Source organism: Hippoglossus hippoglossus, chromosome 21, assembly GCF_009819705.1.
Source record: "Hippoglossus hippoglossus isolate fHipHip1 chromosome 21, fHipHip1.pri, whole genome shotgun sequence".
NCBI classification, from domain to species: domain Eukaryota; kingdom Metazoa; phylum Chordata; class Actinopteri; order Pleuronectiformes; family Pleuronectidae; genus Hippoglossus; species Hippoglossus hippoglossus.
In genome coordinates this window covers 1260570-1279203 of record NC_047171.1, presented here as the reverse complement: position 1 = coordinate 1279203, position 18634 = coordinate 1260570, and the positions used below count along the sequence as shown (strand labels likewise).

Below are 18634 nucleotides of genomic sequence, written 5' to 3'. Positions count from 1 at the left end.
ATTCTGAACTTAAGCCAGACTTGTTTTGTTTTTGTAGCATTAAGGTTGTCGTGTTTGTAACATGGCAGGCGATGCATTCATGTAGTTAGTTCTACAGAAGAAGATTAAGATCTCTCTCACACGTGGCACTGTAACATTGCTATGTTCAGTTATCTGGTTGAAGCAGTCAGCAACACTCTAATAAAACACCATATATTTGTGTCTTGTTTTGAGGAAGCAAGTAGCTTCTGATGTCCTGAATCGCACCGCTCTCCATCGAGCAGAGGAACAGTTACACACTTCAAGCATAAGCTGTTCTCAGACACGAACACCAGAGAATGTCCCCACAACGGGTCCAGAGTTTGTCTTTCACCCATAAACACAGCAGCAGGAGACGTGTTCACGACAACACAGACATGTTGCATTCAGGTGAGCGGAGAGTGGACAGAGGCCGGATGTAACATCCATTGTTCGTTGGTACTCATCACCAAAAAGTGTGATGCTCTACTTCCACATAAGATATTTGTATTCTGGTGTTTACTGTGACTGCTTCGTGTTGTAAACGTCATCGACACATCTCCTGCTGTTTACTCACATAGTCTCATTCGGACATTATCTGGAGTTTTAACGTCTCACTCTGACATTTGAGTTCTCACATGCAGCCCCTGCGGATAATGAGATTATACGGAGTTCAGTGCACGTCCCAAAGCAGCTTTGGTTGTGTTGCAAGTGTCCTAACAATGTCACGTCTATGATAAAACAAACTTTCAGAAAATGTTCTCTGGTTCCCGTCCAAAAAATTAGACAAATTTTGCATAATTTTGTGTTGGAGGGCCATTATTCAAATAAGTACATAGAATGAGTATTGTGCTAGTTTGAATTTAAAAAGCTGCTGCCTGTCACTTTGAGAGCTGCTGTGTTGTGTGAAAAGTCTTAACTTACAGATTCAACATCCAATCAGGATATTAACCTGACCACCTTTATCCCCCCACCCTCTTCTCATCTTTGTTCATGTTGACACAAAGAATCTCACACACACACACACACGTTTCCTAATGTCGACATCAAACACACACATCATACAGTGCTGCTCCGGCCCAGCTCCGGCCCAGCAGAGCCGCCTGCACCAGACACTTCCTCAGGACTGTACCAATGTGACCGTGTGGTTCCAACAGAGCCTCAGACTCGTGTTTAACACGGTGGAGTAGAGGATGTGAAGGAGATGTATCCCACCCCAGGTTCAGGAGACCTTACAGGGTCATGTAGAGGAACTGATATAACCTTTCTGCCTGGTGTGACGGTGTGAGCCTCCCTGTGCTGGACGGGTTCTCACTACAACAACAAACAGGGGCAGTAAGTGGCTGCATGTCTGGGCCTCGTGAGGAAGGAGCCTCCAATGAGACAACATCCACAGATGAACCTCCAGCCACATGTTGAGGAGGCAGGAGCACAGGCAGTAGCCCGGCTCCTGCGGCTGCACCGGGCGGCCGGCTCCTGCACCCCCGGCTCCGGGCTCAATGAGCCATCTTTGTTGTAAACACTGATCGCCTTCTGTCGCCGTATCTTTGTTTTCCCTGCGAACGGTGATTAGCTTAGCCGCCGCCGCTGCTGCTAGTTAGCTAGCAGACGTGTAGCTCGGGTTATGTTCTCCCCTGACCCGCCATCTTGGGGCCGCGTCCAGCAGCCATTATTTCAGGAGCCCTGAATGCACTTTGTGTGTTTGTTTGTCCCCGGACAGCTTCGGCCGAGCGGCCCCGGCTCCGTGTGAGAGAGGAGGGGGGGGGGGACCGCTGGACGGTTAGCCGCTACATGCTACCACCGGGGGCTGACGCACGACTCCGTACCGGGGCTGGGACCTCACATCGAACATTTCTGACAACTTGCTGCTTCTCCTCTGAATAAAGTGCATGTCGAGTCTCGCTGACACGTGTGGAAGTCCCACACAAACACACCGAGAGGGGCCGTTCACCTGGAGCCCGGAGCCCCGGCGCTCACTGCCGGTTAGTGCAGCGAATACAACCGGAGCTGGGGCATTAAAGTGGCTTCTACACACGTGTGCATCTGTTTATGGAGCCTGGGGATAATAACGTGCACCGACAACAACAGTGGACCCGGTGCTACCGCCTAGCACGGCTCCTCTCCCCCCCAACAGCTGGAGGTGTAAGCGGGGTGGAGATCCACATCACCCGCTGGGGCTGCCGCTGCTCCAGGCCCCGTGCATCCGATAAACACTGCCCACGGGTCGGTTCACTGTGAACGCTGCCCGGTAGTCACTAATAACCCGGGTCCTGAGTGCAGCGAGCCGCGGCTCCAGCCTCGAACTGCGGTTCTATCCGGGCTTGTGTGTGTGTGTCTGCAGCCGGGCAGCCCGGGTGTGCAGCCCCGGGCCAGGTCCTCGCTGGTGAGGGCAGATCGCGGAGGAGCGGGGGACTGGAGCCACACTGGGACTTACCTTTAACAGCAAGGCCTTCGTTCTGGCGCCATCTTCTTGAAGCCCGTGAAATCCAAACAGTGAACTGCAAGCAGAGGACAGACAACACAGGCTCCGTGTTACTCGGGGACATTCGCTGTTTGCAAACTGCTACAGACGCGCCGGGGAAACGGCAGAAAAGCAGCGGGCGAGGAGCGTCCCCACCGCGGCGGCTCTCACCTGTCCACCCCGGCCAGGCTCCGCTTCTCCGGCGCTGTTAGCTTCGGAAAGTCCTCTTCGATTTCGGTCGCTTTTCCCGACGCCATTTTCTCCTCGTCATTACCAGCAACGCCGAGACTCCGGGCAGCGGCGGAGGCGGCGGCGGCGGCGGGCGGCGACACTCCGCACGACTTCATGGGGGCGCGGCGGGAGGGTCGACGGGCACCGAGCAGCTCCGGGGGATCGCGATGAGACGGGGACGGGTCGCGCACCTTTCCAGGACTCGAACGGGGCGTAGCGCGATTCTTGCCAAATCCTCAAGGAAACGATCCCTTCAAAGCCGCGTCCGCAGCCGTCATCGCGGGTGGAAACACGGCGGCTCCTGCACCGACAGCGGCCGCATGAAGCTGCGGAGGCGCGCGGGTCCGGGGGTCGCGGCTATTTCATTAAATCTCAAACTTCGACCTGCGGCTCAAACTTGTTGTAATTGTGTCACACAGGCAGACGCACGCCGCCGCCGTCGACACGCCCTCCGCCGGAGCCCGGCCAATCGGCGGCCGGGCTCCGGCGTCACGTGAGCGTCTCCGGTTGATGTGTCGCGCGCACGCGGGTGAGCGCGCGCACGCACACAATCAGAGAGGGGCCCCCGCCCCGAGGCCCGCGATTGGACGCTGGCGCTGTATTATGATTACGTAACTGTGTTTCGAGGAAGCCCATTGGTCAGGAGAGCTGTCGTGTAAGTCTGGGCGGGGGGGGGCGGCTGTCAACGGTGTTTGTTGCAACGTTGCACAAATTCAGTAGTTTTTATTATAAAGATCGATAAAAAGATAAATAGATAAATAGATGTAGATAGAGAGAGATAGATGGATAGAGATAGAGAGATAGATACATGGATAGATTGATAGACAGATAGACAGACAGATTAATAGAGAGAGAGAGATACATACAGTAGACATATAGACAGATAGATAGATAGATAGATGGATGGATGGATGGATGGATAGAGAGATGGAGGGAGGGAGGGATAGACCACAGAGAGATAGAGAGATAGAGAGATGGATGGATAGAGAGATGGAGAGATGGAGGGAGGGAGGGATAGACCACAGAGATATAGAGAGATAGTCCCAAAAGTCCCTTCCATCAACCTGTGTGCTGTCCCCTCTGCTGCTGCCTCCAGGGCTGAGACCAATTAAGAGTTGATCAGCATCATGAGCCACACCTTGGTCCAGTGATCTCACCTGAACACAGGCACCAGTCACATCCTCTCACTCCACTACACTCTACATGATGGGAGTTTGGTTTCACAGCTTTTCCATGATTGTGTTTTATCTGTTTTCAATGCGTTTCTGCACCACATGAGTCGACTGCACATCACCCAGCCCTTTGTGAAGCAGCCAGAAAGGTAGACTCTGCCAAATGTTTGGTTTTTATTGTTTTACTTTTTACCTCCACCAAGGAGGTTATGTTTTCAACCCTGTCTGTCTGTTGGTTGGTTTTCAAGCAGGATAACACAAAAATAACTGAGCTGATTTTGTGAAGGAGTGGGACTTGGCCCAAGGTAGAACCCCTCAAAGTGTTGATGCAGATCCAGTTTTATCTTTCACTGTTTTTAACACTGTGAGATAGGACATATTCATTAACATGTCATAGAATAATAAATGAATCTTAAAAAAAAGGTAATAAGGTGCAGATCTAAATAATTCTGGATCTGGTGAACGTAAATGTGGGTTCATAAAACGCCTTGGTGGAGGTATGAGCTCTACTGAGTGCTGCTCTTGATATAAGCTGTGAACATATGTCATACAAAAACTAGTTTATAAGCCCCCCCCCCCCCCCCCCCCCCATCTATTTAGCAGCCAAATATTCCAAATGTATAGATATTGACCTGATGTAAACTCACTGTAACTTGTATCTATGTTCTGTATAATGTCTCAGTGACTCTTATAATGAAATTATCTTAGTTTATTTTAATATATCAATATATAGGATTTAACACTACACTCAATCCTAACTGTGGACACATTGGTATAGTTATCTTTATGTTTGAGCTTTTTAATATTCATATGTATTTGTCCTCTCTCTTTTTGACTTTTGTATGTATTTTAATCTATGTTGTGCTGTATTATATCTGGACCCTGACTCTGAATAATAAAATGTCATCACCACAGTATTGATGTTTATACTTGCTCCAAATTGTTCTTGTAACTGAATGCAAACATATTGAAATTATTATTACAATTATCAGTAATCAATAGTTGAAGTAGTATTGTTATTATTATAGTGTGTATATAATGATGTGTTCCTGTCCGTGGCTCTTTCTCTCTTCACTGTCTGGCCCTCATTAATATCATAGTGAGTATTGTAATTATTATTTTAGTGTGTATTATTATTATTATTATTATTATTATTATTATAATAGTGTGTTCCTCTGTCTTTCTCTCTTACGTCATTATTATTATTATAGTGTCTTATAATTATAGTGTGTATTATTATTATTATTATTATTATTATTATTATTATTACTATTATAGTCTGTCCCTCTGTCTTTCTCTCTTACGTCATTATTATTATTATAGTGTGTATTATTATTATTATTATAGTATTAATATTACAGTGTATTATTGTTATTATTATTATAGTCTGTCCCTCTGTGTCTCTTTCTCTCTCCCCGTCATGATTATTATAGTGTGTATTATTATTATTATAGTGTATTATCCTTATTATTATTATTATCATTATTGTTATTATTATTATCATTAAAGTGTGTCCCTCTCTCTCTTTCCGTCCTGATTATTAGTGTTTATTATTATTATTATAGTGTATTATCCTTATTATTATTATAGTGTATTATCCTTATTATTATTATTATTATTATTATTATTATTATTATCATCATTAAAGCGTGTCCCTCTCTTCCCGTCCTGATTATGTAAGTGACGTACATGAAGGCAGCTGAGGACAGAGCCGCTCTCTCTCCAAAATGGCGACTCGTGACAAGGGTAAGCAGCATCGTTAGCATCAGTAGCATCTTTAGCTGGAGCCTGTAAACCGAAGCTCTCTGGGTCTCTGCTGGACTCAGTGTCCACTGGACATCAGGGACACATCGGACTGTTTGTCCACTTGTGTCCGACACGTGCTGATCATCAAAACCCTGCAGACGTAGCGTGTGTTGCTAACTTCTCAACTCTAGCTTAGCTTGTATCTTCATGCTAACTTCTTGCTGGGCCTAAGAACTTTGATAAGTTGCGACCACAGGGAGGAACCGTTAGCTGCTTATGAAAAGGAAGCTAACCATAACTTAGACTGAACCAGGTTATCATTAACTAATACTGAGTGTTTCTATAAGTTATCATTAGCTGCTTCTGTAATGGAAGCTAACCATAACTTAGACTGAACCAGGTTATCAATAATCAATACTGTGTTTCTATAAGTTATCATTAGCTGCTTCTGTAAAGGAAGCTAACCATAACTTAGACTGAACCAGGTTATCATTAACTAATACTGAGTGTTTCTATAAGTTATCATTAGCTGCTTCTGTAATGGAAGCTAACGATAACTTAGTTGGACTGACCCAGGTTATTAATACTGAGTGTTTCTATAAGTTATCATTAGCTGCTTCTGTAAAGGAGGCTAACGATAACATAGTTAGACTGACCCAGGTTATCAATAATCAATACTGTGTTTCTATAAGTTATCGTTCGCTTCCATTACAGAAGCAGCTAACGATAACTAATAGAAACATGAGACTGACTCAGGTTATTAATACTGAGTGTTTCTATAAGTTATCATTAGCTGCTTCTGTAAAGGAGGCTAACGATAACATAGTTAGACTGACCCAGGTTATCAATAATCAATACTGTGTTTCTATAAGTTATCGTTCGCTTCCATTACAGAAGCAGCTAACGATAACTAATAGAAACATGAGACTGACTCAGGTTATTAATACTGAGTGTTTCTATAGGTTATCATTAGCTGCTTATGAAATGGAAGCTAACCATAACTTAGTTAGACTGACCCAGGTTATCATTAATCAATACTGAGTGTTTCTTTAAGTTATCGTTAGCTGCTTATGAAAAGGAAGCTAACGATAACCTATAGAAACATGAGACTGACTCAGGTTATTAATACTGAGTGTTTCTATAAGTCATCGTTAGCTTCCATTACAGCAGCAGCTGTGGTGATGCTGCCTTCACGGACAGTCCGTGCTGCAGAGCATCTCATCGGTTCTGTTGTTTTCTGATTTGTTTTTCTCGTCTGAACTAAAGTGGAGGAGGAGATTTACGACAAGGTCGTGGACCTGACGGAATACGCCAAGAGACAGAGATGGTGGAACCGCCTGTTTGGAAAGAACTCGGGGCCCCTGGCAGAGAAGTACTCTGTGGCCACACAGATCGCCATCGGGGGAGTGAGTGGATGGTAAATATCCTGCAGTGAGGAGCACGGTGCTGCCTTCAGGGGCCTTCATGTACTCTGCCACTGTTTACTGTTCACCTTTCTAAAGGTACCATGCTCATTGATTGTGTACTTGAGTCCAACATGCTCATTGTGCCACCTTTAGTCATACAGCCTAGTTTGTATCTGCACTACTCAGCAGATATTTAAATAACAGACGCACCAGAACACAAATGACCAGTAACAGCGATGTTGAGACGAGGCTTGTCCTGCTGATAAATATGTAAATCAGGTCTGTGGGCCTCACCTCAGACAAAAGCTGGAAAAAGCTGCCTTCTCCTCCCACCTAACTGTATTTATCTGCTTAGGTTCATTCAGTTCCTAGAAGTCTGTCGTTATGTTGTTTGATCCCATAAATGCCCAACAGTTTAGGAAAGGTTGTCTATTATTACAGTTTGCTGTCACTTCAGGCAGCAGGTTCTTAAAAGTTCTGTTCTTTACTAGTTTCTGACTAATAAGTTGTAAAAACTGCACAGTTCTCTTAAACTGTTAAATCTCTGAAGCTGCTGTCAGAAATGCACTGAACATTCTCCAGAGGGGCTGAAGGTGAGAAGCCTCCGGACTTTCTCTGGAGATTTCTGCTGCTACATTATATAATTGTGCAGTTGGATATCACACCAAACAGTTTTACATTGTTTTGATTGATGCCTTTTTGAATTTTCTGTAATATACTTTACATTTTCTGTAAAGCATATGTACAAACACACGTAATTTTTCATTTTAAAAGCAGTTGAAGTCATTTATGTTGGATTAACCTTCATGCACAGTCTCTTTATTTAATTCAGGTGTGCAGGATATCTCTTCCAGAAAGTGGGCAAAGTGGCAGCAACAGCTGTGGGGGGAGGTCTTCTGCTGCTGCAGGTATTCTTGAATAAAAAGATCGGATTCAAACCATTCAACAGAAGGAAAATCATTTTGAGTATCATCCATTTTTTTTATTTCTCTGACTCTTTCTCTAGATAGCAAACAATACTGGATACATCCAAGTGGACTGGAAGAGAGTAGAGAAGGATGTGAACACGGCTAAGAAACAGTTAAAGAAGGGCACCAAACACGCGGGTCCAGAGCTGAACACGTTTGTAGACAAGGTGAGAACCCAAAGTTGCATGTGTTGCTTTGTTTAGATTTTCAAACACTTGTTTTCTGTGATTAAACCGTTTTAAAACTTAAACATGCAGATCAATGACTGCACATTTTCTTCAAACAAATTATGACAAATGCGAAGACGCTGGACTTTAAGCCACACGGGACTTATTTCTCATTCAACTTGAAGTTTTATATCTTAAATGAATCTGCACCATTATGCTATGCAACCACGTACTGTCCCCTTGAAAGCTTTTACCTTTTTACATACATTTCTGGAGAATCAGGAAATAAATGCTTTTTGAATAAGAGCTGTCGATCTGGCATTAAACCGAGACGTGTTTTCTTTTCTTCAGTCCACAGAGTTTGTGAAGAAGAACATTGTGGTCACCAGTGGTTTCATCGGAGGGTTCCTGCTCGGCATGGCGTCTTAGGGCCAAAGAACAAGCATCTCCATATCTTTGATGTCATGATGGACTGTAGGGGGAAATAATAAATCATTGCTGGATGGGTTTAAGTGTTTTCGATAGCAAGCAACCGCTGTCAGATTTAGCTTGTAGCTACTTGTTCCTACATAAGCTGCACATTATTTCCTCTACTCTCATACTTGACCCTTCACGTGACAAGTCGATGGGATGTGAGACGTCTTCATTACACCTGAATAACTATCGTAAAATCCTCTGCTTTCCAGGCCAAATAATGAGAAATATGCAAAATGAATTTTAGAAAATGTTATTTATTTATTGTTATCAAAATGACATTTCACCAGCAGTAAGACTGCACTGTAATGCTGTTATCATGCACAGTGGCAGACGGTGCCCGTAACAATCAATGCAAAGCTCTTATATTTTTCAATTCCTTCATAATCAATCCACTTCAGCCATAAAACTGAACTTTATTCTTAAGTGCTGATAGATTGTGGGGATTGTTATGCCTCCCCTGCATCTCTTATTTTTTTTTATGTATTTTGTTCAGCTATAAATGTGTTTTCTGTATCGAAGGCTGCGGTTTGTCTCCTGTGTATGTTTGAACACGTTAAAAATAAAACGTTAAACTCAGTTTAATTGTTTCATCTTTTATTTTATGAAAGTGTGTGTGTGTGTGTGTATATGTAATGCTACAAACATGTTTTTACGTATGACCTGCAGTGTTGCACAACCTTAAAGGAAATTTGTTTTACTTATATTTGATGTGTTTCTTTGTATAAATTTAAAAACATGTTACTTCAGTTTTACAAGTTGGGTTAGGGGGTTTCTAGTTTTCTTTGGATGTTTCTAGCTTTTTTGTGTATATTATTATTTTAAAAACTGACGGCACCAGGCAGAGATGAGAGAACTAAGAATTTCATTGCATTGATAACTTATTTCTGCCTATGACAATAAAGCCTTTGAACTTTTAAACCTTTTAACATGTTCCCCTTTGAACCTTTAGAGCAGAGGTCAAAGAGCAGCAGCTTTAATAAAGTTAAAGCCATTGAAAACGCCACTAATGTACAAGAAGAAAGTTTCATACAGAAAACAACCGACTGGTTTTCAACTGCACCGACATGTCTTTACCGTTTCTACCTGGAACCTCCAACAATAAACAGGTAACTTATCTAATGTTTCATTTATTTCTCTAACTTCAGTTTAAGCCTCGGTTCAGAGCAAGCTAAGCTAACGTCCCAGATTCCAACGGCTGTAATTAGCTTAGCTCTCGGTTTCAACGGGCTGAAAACAGATGATAGACATTCTTCTATTAAAACACTTGTTCTTTGTCTGTAGATGAGATAAAGTTTTCCAAAACCTTCAAAGTTAGTTAATAAAAGCTAATGTACGTACTTCTGTACAGGCTAATATCACGTGATTCCATGTTCATGGTTTTTGACAAGTGGCAGCGTTTTTTGTCTTATTTGCACAAAATACAATTATTACTTAAGGTGATTTGTTCTCTTAGGAACTTTAACCCTGAGTTTAGCCAGAAGATGAAATACTTTGTTCTCTATTTGTCCTTTGTAATGTCAGAGCATAATGTGATTGTGTTGAAAGTAAACAGGACCTTGATAAGAAATGAAACCAGATATAAAAGAATACACTATTTAAAATAAGTTCTGTTTAACTTAAGAGTTTACAAAGTGCGTTGACAGCAAAACAAAAGGCAAATACAAGAGAAATAACAATCAGCAGGAAGCAAAGTGACAGAAAGGCCAGATATCAACATTGAGGAAAACCCACCATTAAAAACCAGAGGGACAGACAACGTCAATATTAATAGTTTTTATTATTTATCCTAAATGTTGATTGGGAAGCTGTCAAGATGTTTATTAAAAGTAAAGAGAGATGATGAACGATTAAGAGTTTCACCTCAAGTCATTTCCTCGGGCTTTGACGCACTATTTAAAATATGATTGTTCACGTTAGACTATAGTCTTTGAGATGGGGTCTTCCTCCTGTTCTACAGCTGGGGAAGAAGCGATTCCACAAGTCCCAGCATTTTGACTATACAAATGGACTCCCGATGATGGTGGGATACGAGAAGCCAGGCATCGGAGGAGAGCTGTTGATCGGCCAGAAGTTTAAACCCAATTGGTCGGGCTACCCCAGTAGAGAAGGCAATGATCTGGCATCATGGGTGGCCTTCGACAAACAGGTGAGGTGTCTGGAAATGGATCGGTTTAATCAAATTCCAGAATGTTGCTGTTATCAAAGATCTTTACAAAGCGATATTCAGCTAAAATGTGAAAATCCATGGTTTGCTTACTGTCTTTTGCATTATGCTGCTCTGTGTCCCCAGGTCCTGTGTTTTGAAGCGTACTTTGAAGAGGCTGTGCATGGGGTGCAGGGTGAGATGAACAAAGTCAGAGAGTGTAAGATCTACTTCTACCTGGAGGATGACACCATGCAGGTTGTGGAGCCAAACCTGAAGTACACCGCCTTGCCTCAAGGTGAGACTTGATAATCTGTTTGTGATGTCAACTGGCTGCGGGTCCATCACCCAACGATGAGCACTCCACTTTCTGTAACTCTGCGGATGCTGTTCTTTGTGGCAGGAATTTTTATTGGTCGTCAACGTGTGCCGCTGCCCCCCCCAGACGACGACCAGTTCTACAGCGCTTTCCACTTCAACATCAACCAACAGATGGTGCTCTTCTCCCGCACGTTCACCGTGACCAGCTGTGACTCTTTCACCAGGAACTTTCTCTCCAAACTTGGGGTGATTCTGAATGAACCTGCGACTGTGCCTGAGGACCCCTACAGCAAACTGCGGGAGCAGGTACACTGTCAATCAAGCAATCAATCAATCAATCAATCAATCAATCAAACACTATACGACTGTCATGATAATCACTTTATATGTGAAATGAGCTGTTTCACTTTTTTGATCAGGGGTAAAACTCAGACTTTCACCCGAATTTTATTATCTTTTTCAAGTAAGAGTTAAATAATTTAGTCGATAAACATTATTAATGTATATATTTATATAATATTTATGTTTTATATACAACATACAAAAGAGCTGCTGTCAGTTTTGGATCAAGTAATCATGAACTCAGTTTAACACGGCTTCCCTGCTGATGACACTGAAATACAAAGCACTGAAACATCCCCTTGAAGAAATAATTTCCAAAAACTAAACATTTAAAACCTCCTATGTGTGAAAGTATTGATATTAATATAGATTTCTTCTCTTTTCCCAGATTGAGACGATGAATCCCTACCGGCCTTTAGAGAGGCATGACACACTGAAGCAGTTCCTGGACTACGACCGCCAAGTCCTGCGCTTCCGCTGCTTCTGGGACGACACCGAGAGCATGTTCGGAGACACACAGGACTTCACCCTGCACTACTTCCTGTCTGACGACACCATCGAGATCCTGGGGGTTCCCGTCCCGAACTCTGGCAGAGATAACACGCCCAAGTTCCTGCGCCGCTGCAAGCTCCCCAAGGTGAGGCCCCTTGAGCAGCGGGAAAAGTTAGATATTTGACTTCAGGAGGGGAAGGAATAAAAAACACACTTCAAAATACACTTCACAGACAGTCACAGCATTGTATAACTTCTCAGAGGTGATGGGACATTTAAGGAAAGTAGCACAATATGCTTCACAGCTTGACTAATATATTTTTACATTATTTTAAAAAGTGTAGATGATGATTATTCCAAACCTTGCATTGCCTCTTTCTGGTTGGCTGGTTTCGTTTCATCTCTGTCTCACTGAGCCTTCATTCACTCTGACAGGGCGGCTGCAGCTCCCAGTCTCCCTCAAGCCGTTTGGCTTTCTCCTCCAGTTACTGACTGAAGCCTAATGCATGTTGAAAGACAGCCAGGCTCGATCGTGTGTGTGTGCGTGTGTGTGTGTGTGTGTGTGTGTGTGTGTGTGTGTGTTTTCAGTCCAGTAATTTTGTTTGTTCTGATGCCTTTTATTAAATGTCAGCCCTAAAGTTTAACTACAATCCACCATCCAGTGGGAAATCACCACGGCGTTAATGGCACATCACTTCTTTACCCCCCCTGTCTCTCTGCATCTGTGTTTTCATACAGACTGGTACATGAAATATAATCGTTTTGTGTGTCAGCCTCTTCCTTCACCTGCCTGTGTTGTTCTCTCTCTGTGCAGCACGGTCCGGCCCACATGAAGCTGCCTGGACACGTCACCGACCGCACGATGCTCAATGTCATTGACTCCAAGAGTCGAGGACAGCGCTTCATCCTGGACAGCACCAAAGTACGTCACAAAGTGCAGGACAACAGGGACACAAAACAGGACAATGAAACGCTATTTAAATCAATAAATCACTGAAATTGAATATTCATATTCACACAGCACAATTGACCTTTAGTGGTTTTCTGTGTGTGGTTCCCGAGGCCCCGACCTTAACCCGTCCAACACCGTGTGCAGGAACTGAAACTGGGCTGTCATGTAGATCTAATGCTGGAAGTGAATCCCTGCAAACAAAGTTATGTGGATGATGTTAGGAAAACATCTGTACCACCATGTTTTTGGAACGAGGTGGTTTGCATGTCTTTCAGTGAGGTGTTAAAATGTCTCTGTTGTCCTTCACTGATGTCTTCCTCCTCCTCTTCCTCCTCCTCTTCCTCCTCCTCCTCCTCTTCCTCCTCCTCCTCCTCCTCCTCTGTCAGGCCGGAGCCTTCCATGAGGAGTTCTATAAGGACATTGATCTGACTGTAGGTGGGGAGGTGAATGTGTTTGGAAGGAGATTCCTCCTCATTGATTCTGACGACTTCACCAAATACTACTACCGCTCCAAATACGGCATCGGTAACCATGACAATATTATTTCAAAATATATGTACTGTTACTCTTGAACACATCCCTTCCCAGGTGCATTATGTTGTTGTGTAAACTAAATGATTAATACAAATACATAGACTGATTTACAGCCATGATTTTACTACTGATGATTTGCATATTCACACTAATTTATCTTTTTCCTTGCAGCCGTTTGACATTTCCTTCAGTCACATGTTATATCCTCAGTCATCTGTTGCTTAACCGTGCATTACTCTCATCTGAACACTTGGGGGCAGTAAGAGCAAGCATCAGCAGGAGCTATCGAGTTCAAGCAAAACTAATTTGGTTCCAAATTTCTTTGTTCAGAGGAAATGACCTGAGTGAAGGTTCTCAGAGGTTTGTCTAATGTTCTGGTTGAATACACTGGGAACGATATCCTAGTCCAGCACCAGGGTCCCCCTGACGTAACACAATCAGAACCTCCAGTACTGTTGGTTCTTCACTTCCACAGTGCACCCCCTCCTCAGCAGGTCCTGGATGCGTCTGCCACCCTGGGCAGGTTTAGGGTCTCGCAGCATTGGTCACAGTGGTGATGGAGGGTCCTGTCTAACTCTGAGCAGCCAGAGGTCAGCTCAGGGTCACAGATCTGGGCGGCTGTGCCCCTCGTGGATGGATTGCCTGCTGCCCCCTGATCGTTTCAGCTCTCCCCCCGAGTTCCTTTCTTCTTTTAAGTGTTTTGTCTTGTCTTTCTCCTCTCCTCCTCTCAGAGGACGTCCCCCCGATCCAGCCCAGAGCTCCCCCGGCCCCCAAACCCCCGAGGCTGATGCCCCCCTACAACGGCTTTGGCTCCGAGGAGGACTCGCTAAGCTTCTGCCGGGGCCTGCTGCCCAAGCCCCCGCAGAAAGATTTTCAAAAGTTTATGCAGAAAGACAGGTTGGACGAGTTGTTGTTCACAGTGAAATTACACACTGAAATCATTTTGCCTGCGTCTGTTTGGGTTTGACCTTGATCCCTATTTTCCTACTTCCCACTAAATGTGTCCTGAACAGCAAGGTGCTGACATTCCACGCCAAGATCGTGACCAGCGATCCCGTTGACAGCGAGAGGCTGTTCATCATCGCCTTCTTCCTCATCGATGACTCCATCAATGTGTACGAGCCCCAACAGAGGAACTCAGGTAAACAACGTCCCATAAAAAAGAAAATCAGGGCATAATTAGAGGACGGATATTTATGAGTGAGTGGAAACTTGGTGTAAGAATCTGGATCTAGTGAATTTAATTCTGTTTTCAGGCTGTTAAACCTTGGTGCAGGCATGTGGCTCTCCAGATGACATTCTAGTTTTTAATATATTTTATAGTGTTTGATAAATAGTAGTTCACACTTTCAGAGAGTTTTCAGTGAGGCACCAAAATGAGATGTCCAACAATTTGAAAGGAAGAACAGTAAAAGTGGGTTTGGTTAAAAGTTTAAATAAAAATTACCAACAGATATTACCAGTAAACACAGATTTTAAATGTGGACCAGGGAGAATGTTTTGTGAGGAGAGGGAGGAGCTCCCACTCTCTGACCCTCGCCCCTCTCGCCCCTCTCGCCCCTCTCGCCCCCCCCGGTGCACCAGGCGTCCTCGGCGGCAGGTTCCTGGAGCGTGTTCGTGTGAAGAAGCCCGGCCAGGAGCTGTTTCAGAGCGAGCCTCCTCAGTACTTTGAGGCTCAGGACCTGTACGTGGGAGCGAGCGTCTGCATCAACAACCAGAACTTTCGGCTTCTTGATGCTGACGAATACACCTTCAGCTACATGGAGCAGCACCCCGAGGAGGTTGGTAGTTAACTGACGTTTGTTACCTGTAGTTTTCTAAGGGGACAGTTTACCAGTTGTAACCTCCCAACCATCACATGTTTGCTGTGATTGCAGTGATTGCACTTATCTCTACATGTGACTAATTCAGTGCATGTCTGTGTGTAATGTCTAAAGTTCCCTAAAGCCAACGTGGGAAACATCCTCAGTAAACTACGATCGTATCCGGAGGAGAAACTGAGTGAGATGAGGATGCTTCTGACTCTCGGTGACCCCGGGAACACCGGCTTCGTCTCCTATGAGTCGCTCAGGTACACAAACAGCACAAATACGTATCTACTGATGCTGGCCTTAAATGTAGGACTATAATATCAGTATATATATATTATATTGGTGCTATAATGTCTGTCCCCCGCAGTGGCCTGCTGGTGAAGCTGGACTGTGATCTGTCAGAGCATGAGATGCTGGTGCTGGGCCGAACCTTCTGCGTGCACGAGCAGCCCGAGGCGGACGGGCGTCTGATGCTGGCCGTGATCCAGGACCTCCTCAGAAAGAAGAACTTTGATGCATTCTCCGAAATGACCAATTCCCTCGTGTACCGTGACCGACAAAAGTAGGCGACACACACACACACACACACACGTATATAAACACACAAAAACACACACGCAGCGACAGCATCACAACAAGACATCAATCGTGCCGCCAGTGGCCCCTCGGAGCAACGATTCGTTCCAGCAGAGTGAGAGTGAAGCATTAGAACCAGATGAAGCCCTCAGACCTGTAGGTCTACCTCTGTCTCTGTCCAGTGTTTGCAGACCTGATGTTTCACTAAATTGAAATGTTTGATGTGTGTACACAGCGTTTGACCGCCCTGTCTTATGTACTAGACCTTTGAAATGGTTTGATACAGATGAGCTGACTTGTCAGGTTGTTATTCTGTGTTGACGGGTGAAACCCTCAGTTAACATCAGATTGCTCATCAACATCCCTGTAAGGACGATGTCAGGAATGATTCCCTGGATCGTCCTGCATCTCTGTGAAAACCCACCGAGGTCTTAGAGGATTCTTCTGGATATTAGAGTGGAGCCTTTTTATCTCTGCTCATGCAACTGTCATTACATTTCCCTTCATCTCGTGTTTAACTTGTCAGCTCTGATTCACGAGAACCTGCTCAGTGTTTGTGAAGTTATAAAAATATCCTTGAGTGTGGATTATTCTCAGTTTACAGTAGATTCCAGCCTCTAGGGAGCATTTGAGCCTTATTAAAATAACTCACTACAGAGAGACCGGCAGTCTGACACAGATCCAAACAACACTTTCTGTCCATCATCTTTTTATCTTACGTTGGATACTCGTGTCTCTGCTTTCTCTGTGTCTCCAGAACCGGCCGACTCTCCACCAAAGAGACGAGGAGCATCTGTAAGGGATCCAGACTTCCTCTGCCGGAGAGCCTGCTCGGTGGTCTGCTCAGCCAGTAAGAGCTCACTAATCACCCTGCACTTCGGCGTAGAGCAGTTCAAGGCTCCTCTGCATTTTCAGAATCGGTTTGATTGATTTGTTTTCACTTGATTGTGAATTATGGCCCAGTTCTTTGTCCAGAAATGATTCTTGGCTTGGTTGAAAAAAGAAATCTCTGTAAAAGCATTTGGCCGGACTCGTGCGTACCTGTTTCTAATTTGGACGCTTGTTTGCTGCAGCTTTGCAGACGGAGATGAGATCGACTACCTCGCCCTCATGTCCGGGATCAACTGGGTAGAGAACCCTGCCCCCCCCGTGGTGCCTGACGACACCTTGAAGGTTTGTAGAGGAGAGGGAATCAGAGAAGAGTGTGTGTGTGTGTGTGTGTGTGTGTGTGTGTGTGTGTGTGTGTGTCCAGACTTTTAAACAGTTGTAATTGAAAATCAATCCGCCCTCTTCCTCTACCCGTGATGAGTCTGTCTCATTGAGCCAAAAGCAGATTGAAATGAGTGGGAAGGAATGGTCTAATAGACGAGACAGGAAATGACTGGAGAGACACACACACAAACCTTTGTCTTGCAGAGGACACTTGTCTCTGTTACCTCAAAATGAGTGCGTGTACATGGGCTTTCTAACACAGAGCATGTTTCCATCACTGCTCATCGGAGCCACAGCAGATAAACCCTGTGCTGCCTCAGAGGTGGAGACACACAAAGAGAGAAGCTGCTTCCATCTTCTCTCTTTGTGTTCGTGTGTCTCTCCTGTGTGAAGCTGAATTAACATGTCACATCTAAACAGAACCAGGTGAGAGGGGGAGATATACAACATGGCAAGACAACAGAGACCGCCTGCCTGAGTGTGTGTGTGTGTGTCTGTGTGTGTGTGTTTGTGTGTGTCTGCGTGTGTGTGTTTGCGTGTGCGTGCCAATGAGTGCAGTTCTTACTCAATTCTGTTTCCCTCTGACATGGATTCCAGCTGCTCTTCATCTCGTCGGGTTCTGGAACCAAACTAGTGGCTCAGTCTCGGATCAGGTTCCCGTCTCTTCTCCAACATCTCACAGGTAACACACACCGTCTTTCTGTCTTTCTGTCTGTCTGTCTTTCTGTCTGTCTGTCTGTCTTTCTGTCTGTCTGTCTTTCTGTCTTTCTGTCTGTCTGTCTTTCTGTCTTTCTGTCTGTCTGTCTTTCTGTCTGTCTGTCTTTCTGTCTTTCTGTCTGTCTGTCTTTCTGTCTTTCTGTCTGTCTATCTTTCTGTCTTTCTGTCTTTCTGTCTGTCTGTCTTTCTGTCTGTCTGTCTTTCTGTCTTTCTGTCTGTCTGTCTTTCTGTCTGTCTGTCTTTCTGTCTTTCTGTCTTGGAACTGCTTCCCACTTGAAATAAGCAGCTAAATTACTTATATTATATTTATTCTATTGTTAGTGTATGTTGTTGTTTTTCTGTGTAAAGCCAATTCTCAGTTTAGAGAAACAACAAGTTTAAAATGATAAAAACCATAAACTGTAAATGAATATGGACGACACGTCTCCACTTCCTCTCACTGTAATGAAATAAACATCTGTTAGATATGAACTCTGACATCTTGTGTTTCTGACTTGATTTGAATGATTGACAGCTCCCATCGAGACACATGCTCGACCAATCACGAGCCAGTGTCATCTGTCAATCAAGATGTTAACTAATTCAAACCAAACTGATCAGAAACACTTGAACAATCATCAGAGTGACAAGAACGACCTGAAATGACAGAAACCATCTTTGATTTAACCTGTACTAATCTTTTGGGTTAGGGGTTTATCACCTGTACTGCAGCCAGCCACCAGGGGGCGATGGAGGTGTTTTGGCTTCACCTTTGGGGAACTGTCATGTCGTCCATCTTTATTTAAAGTCTACGAGTTAAACCAAAAAGGAAACTAACCTAATTCCGTTGAGTCGTGACCTGTTTCTCTCTCCTCCAGTTTGACGGCTCCAGCAGCCGCCGCCTCGACGTAGATCCACGACGGGATCTTC

General features: G+C 44.3%; 3 protein-coding genes across 4 annotated transcripts in view; 2 read left to right on the top strand and 1 right to left on the bottom strand.

The window, feature by feature from the left end:
- kdm6a (lysine (K)-specific demethylase 6A) overlaps positions 1-3159 on the bottom strand; it is a 33427-nt gene extending 30268 nt beyond the window's left edge. For both annotated transcript variants that reach the window (XM_034573237.1, XM_034573238.1), the window contains exons 1-2: positions 2630-3159; positions 2432-2495 (exon numbers count right to left, since the gene is read on the bottom strand). In XM_034573237.1, the coding sequence (XP_034429128.1) occupies positions 2432-2495; positions 2630-2805 (240 nt within the window). In that variant the 5' untranslated portion in view covers positions 2806-3159. The remainder of the gene's footprint in view (positions 1-2431; positions 2496-2629) is intronic.
- Positions 3160-3885: 726 nt separating this feature from the next.
- On the top strand, positions 3886-9207 carry fundc1 (FUN14 domain containing 1). Its single transcript, XM_034573327.1, has 6 exons — positions 3886-4010; positions 5543-5607; positions 6874-7024; positions 7846-7921; positions 8020-8148; positions 8500-9207. The coding sequence occupies exons 2-6, from the start codon at positions 5589-5591 to the stop codon at positions 8575-8577; spliced, it is 453 nt and encodes a 150-aa protein (XP_034429218.1). The 5' UTR covers positions 3886-4010; positions 5543-5588; the 3' UTR covers positions 8578-9207.
- A 379-nt stretch (positions 9208-9586) lies between these two features.
- efhc2 (EF-hand domain (C-terminal) containing 2) lies at positions 9587-17715 on the top strand. Its single transcript, XM_034573292.1, has 15 exons — positions 9587-9731; positions 10583-10771; positions 10916-11066; positions 11172-11395; positions 11820-12068; positions 12738-12845; positions 13262-13400; positions 14141-14306; positions 14423-14550; positions 14994-15190; positions 15347-15480; positions 15588-15782; positions 16554-16642; positions 16866-16969; positions 17567-17715. Exons 1-15 carry the CDS (start codon positions 9690-9692, stop codon positions 17591-17593), a joined length of 2142 nt encoding a protein of 713 aa, XP_034429183.1. The 5' UTR covers positions 9587-9689; the 3' UTR covers positions 17594-17715.
- The last annotated feature ends 919 nt before the right edge of the window (positions 17716-18634 follow it).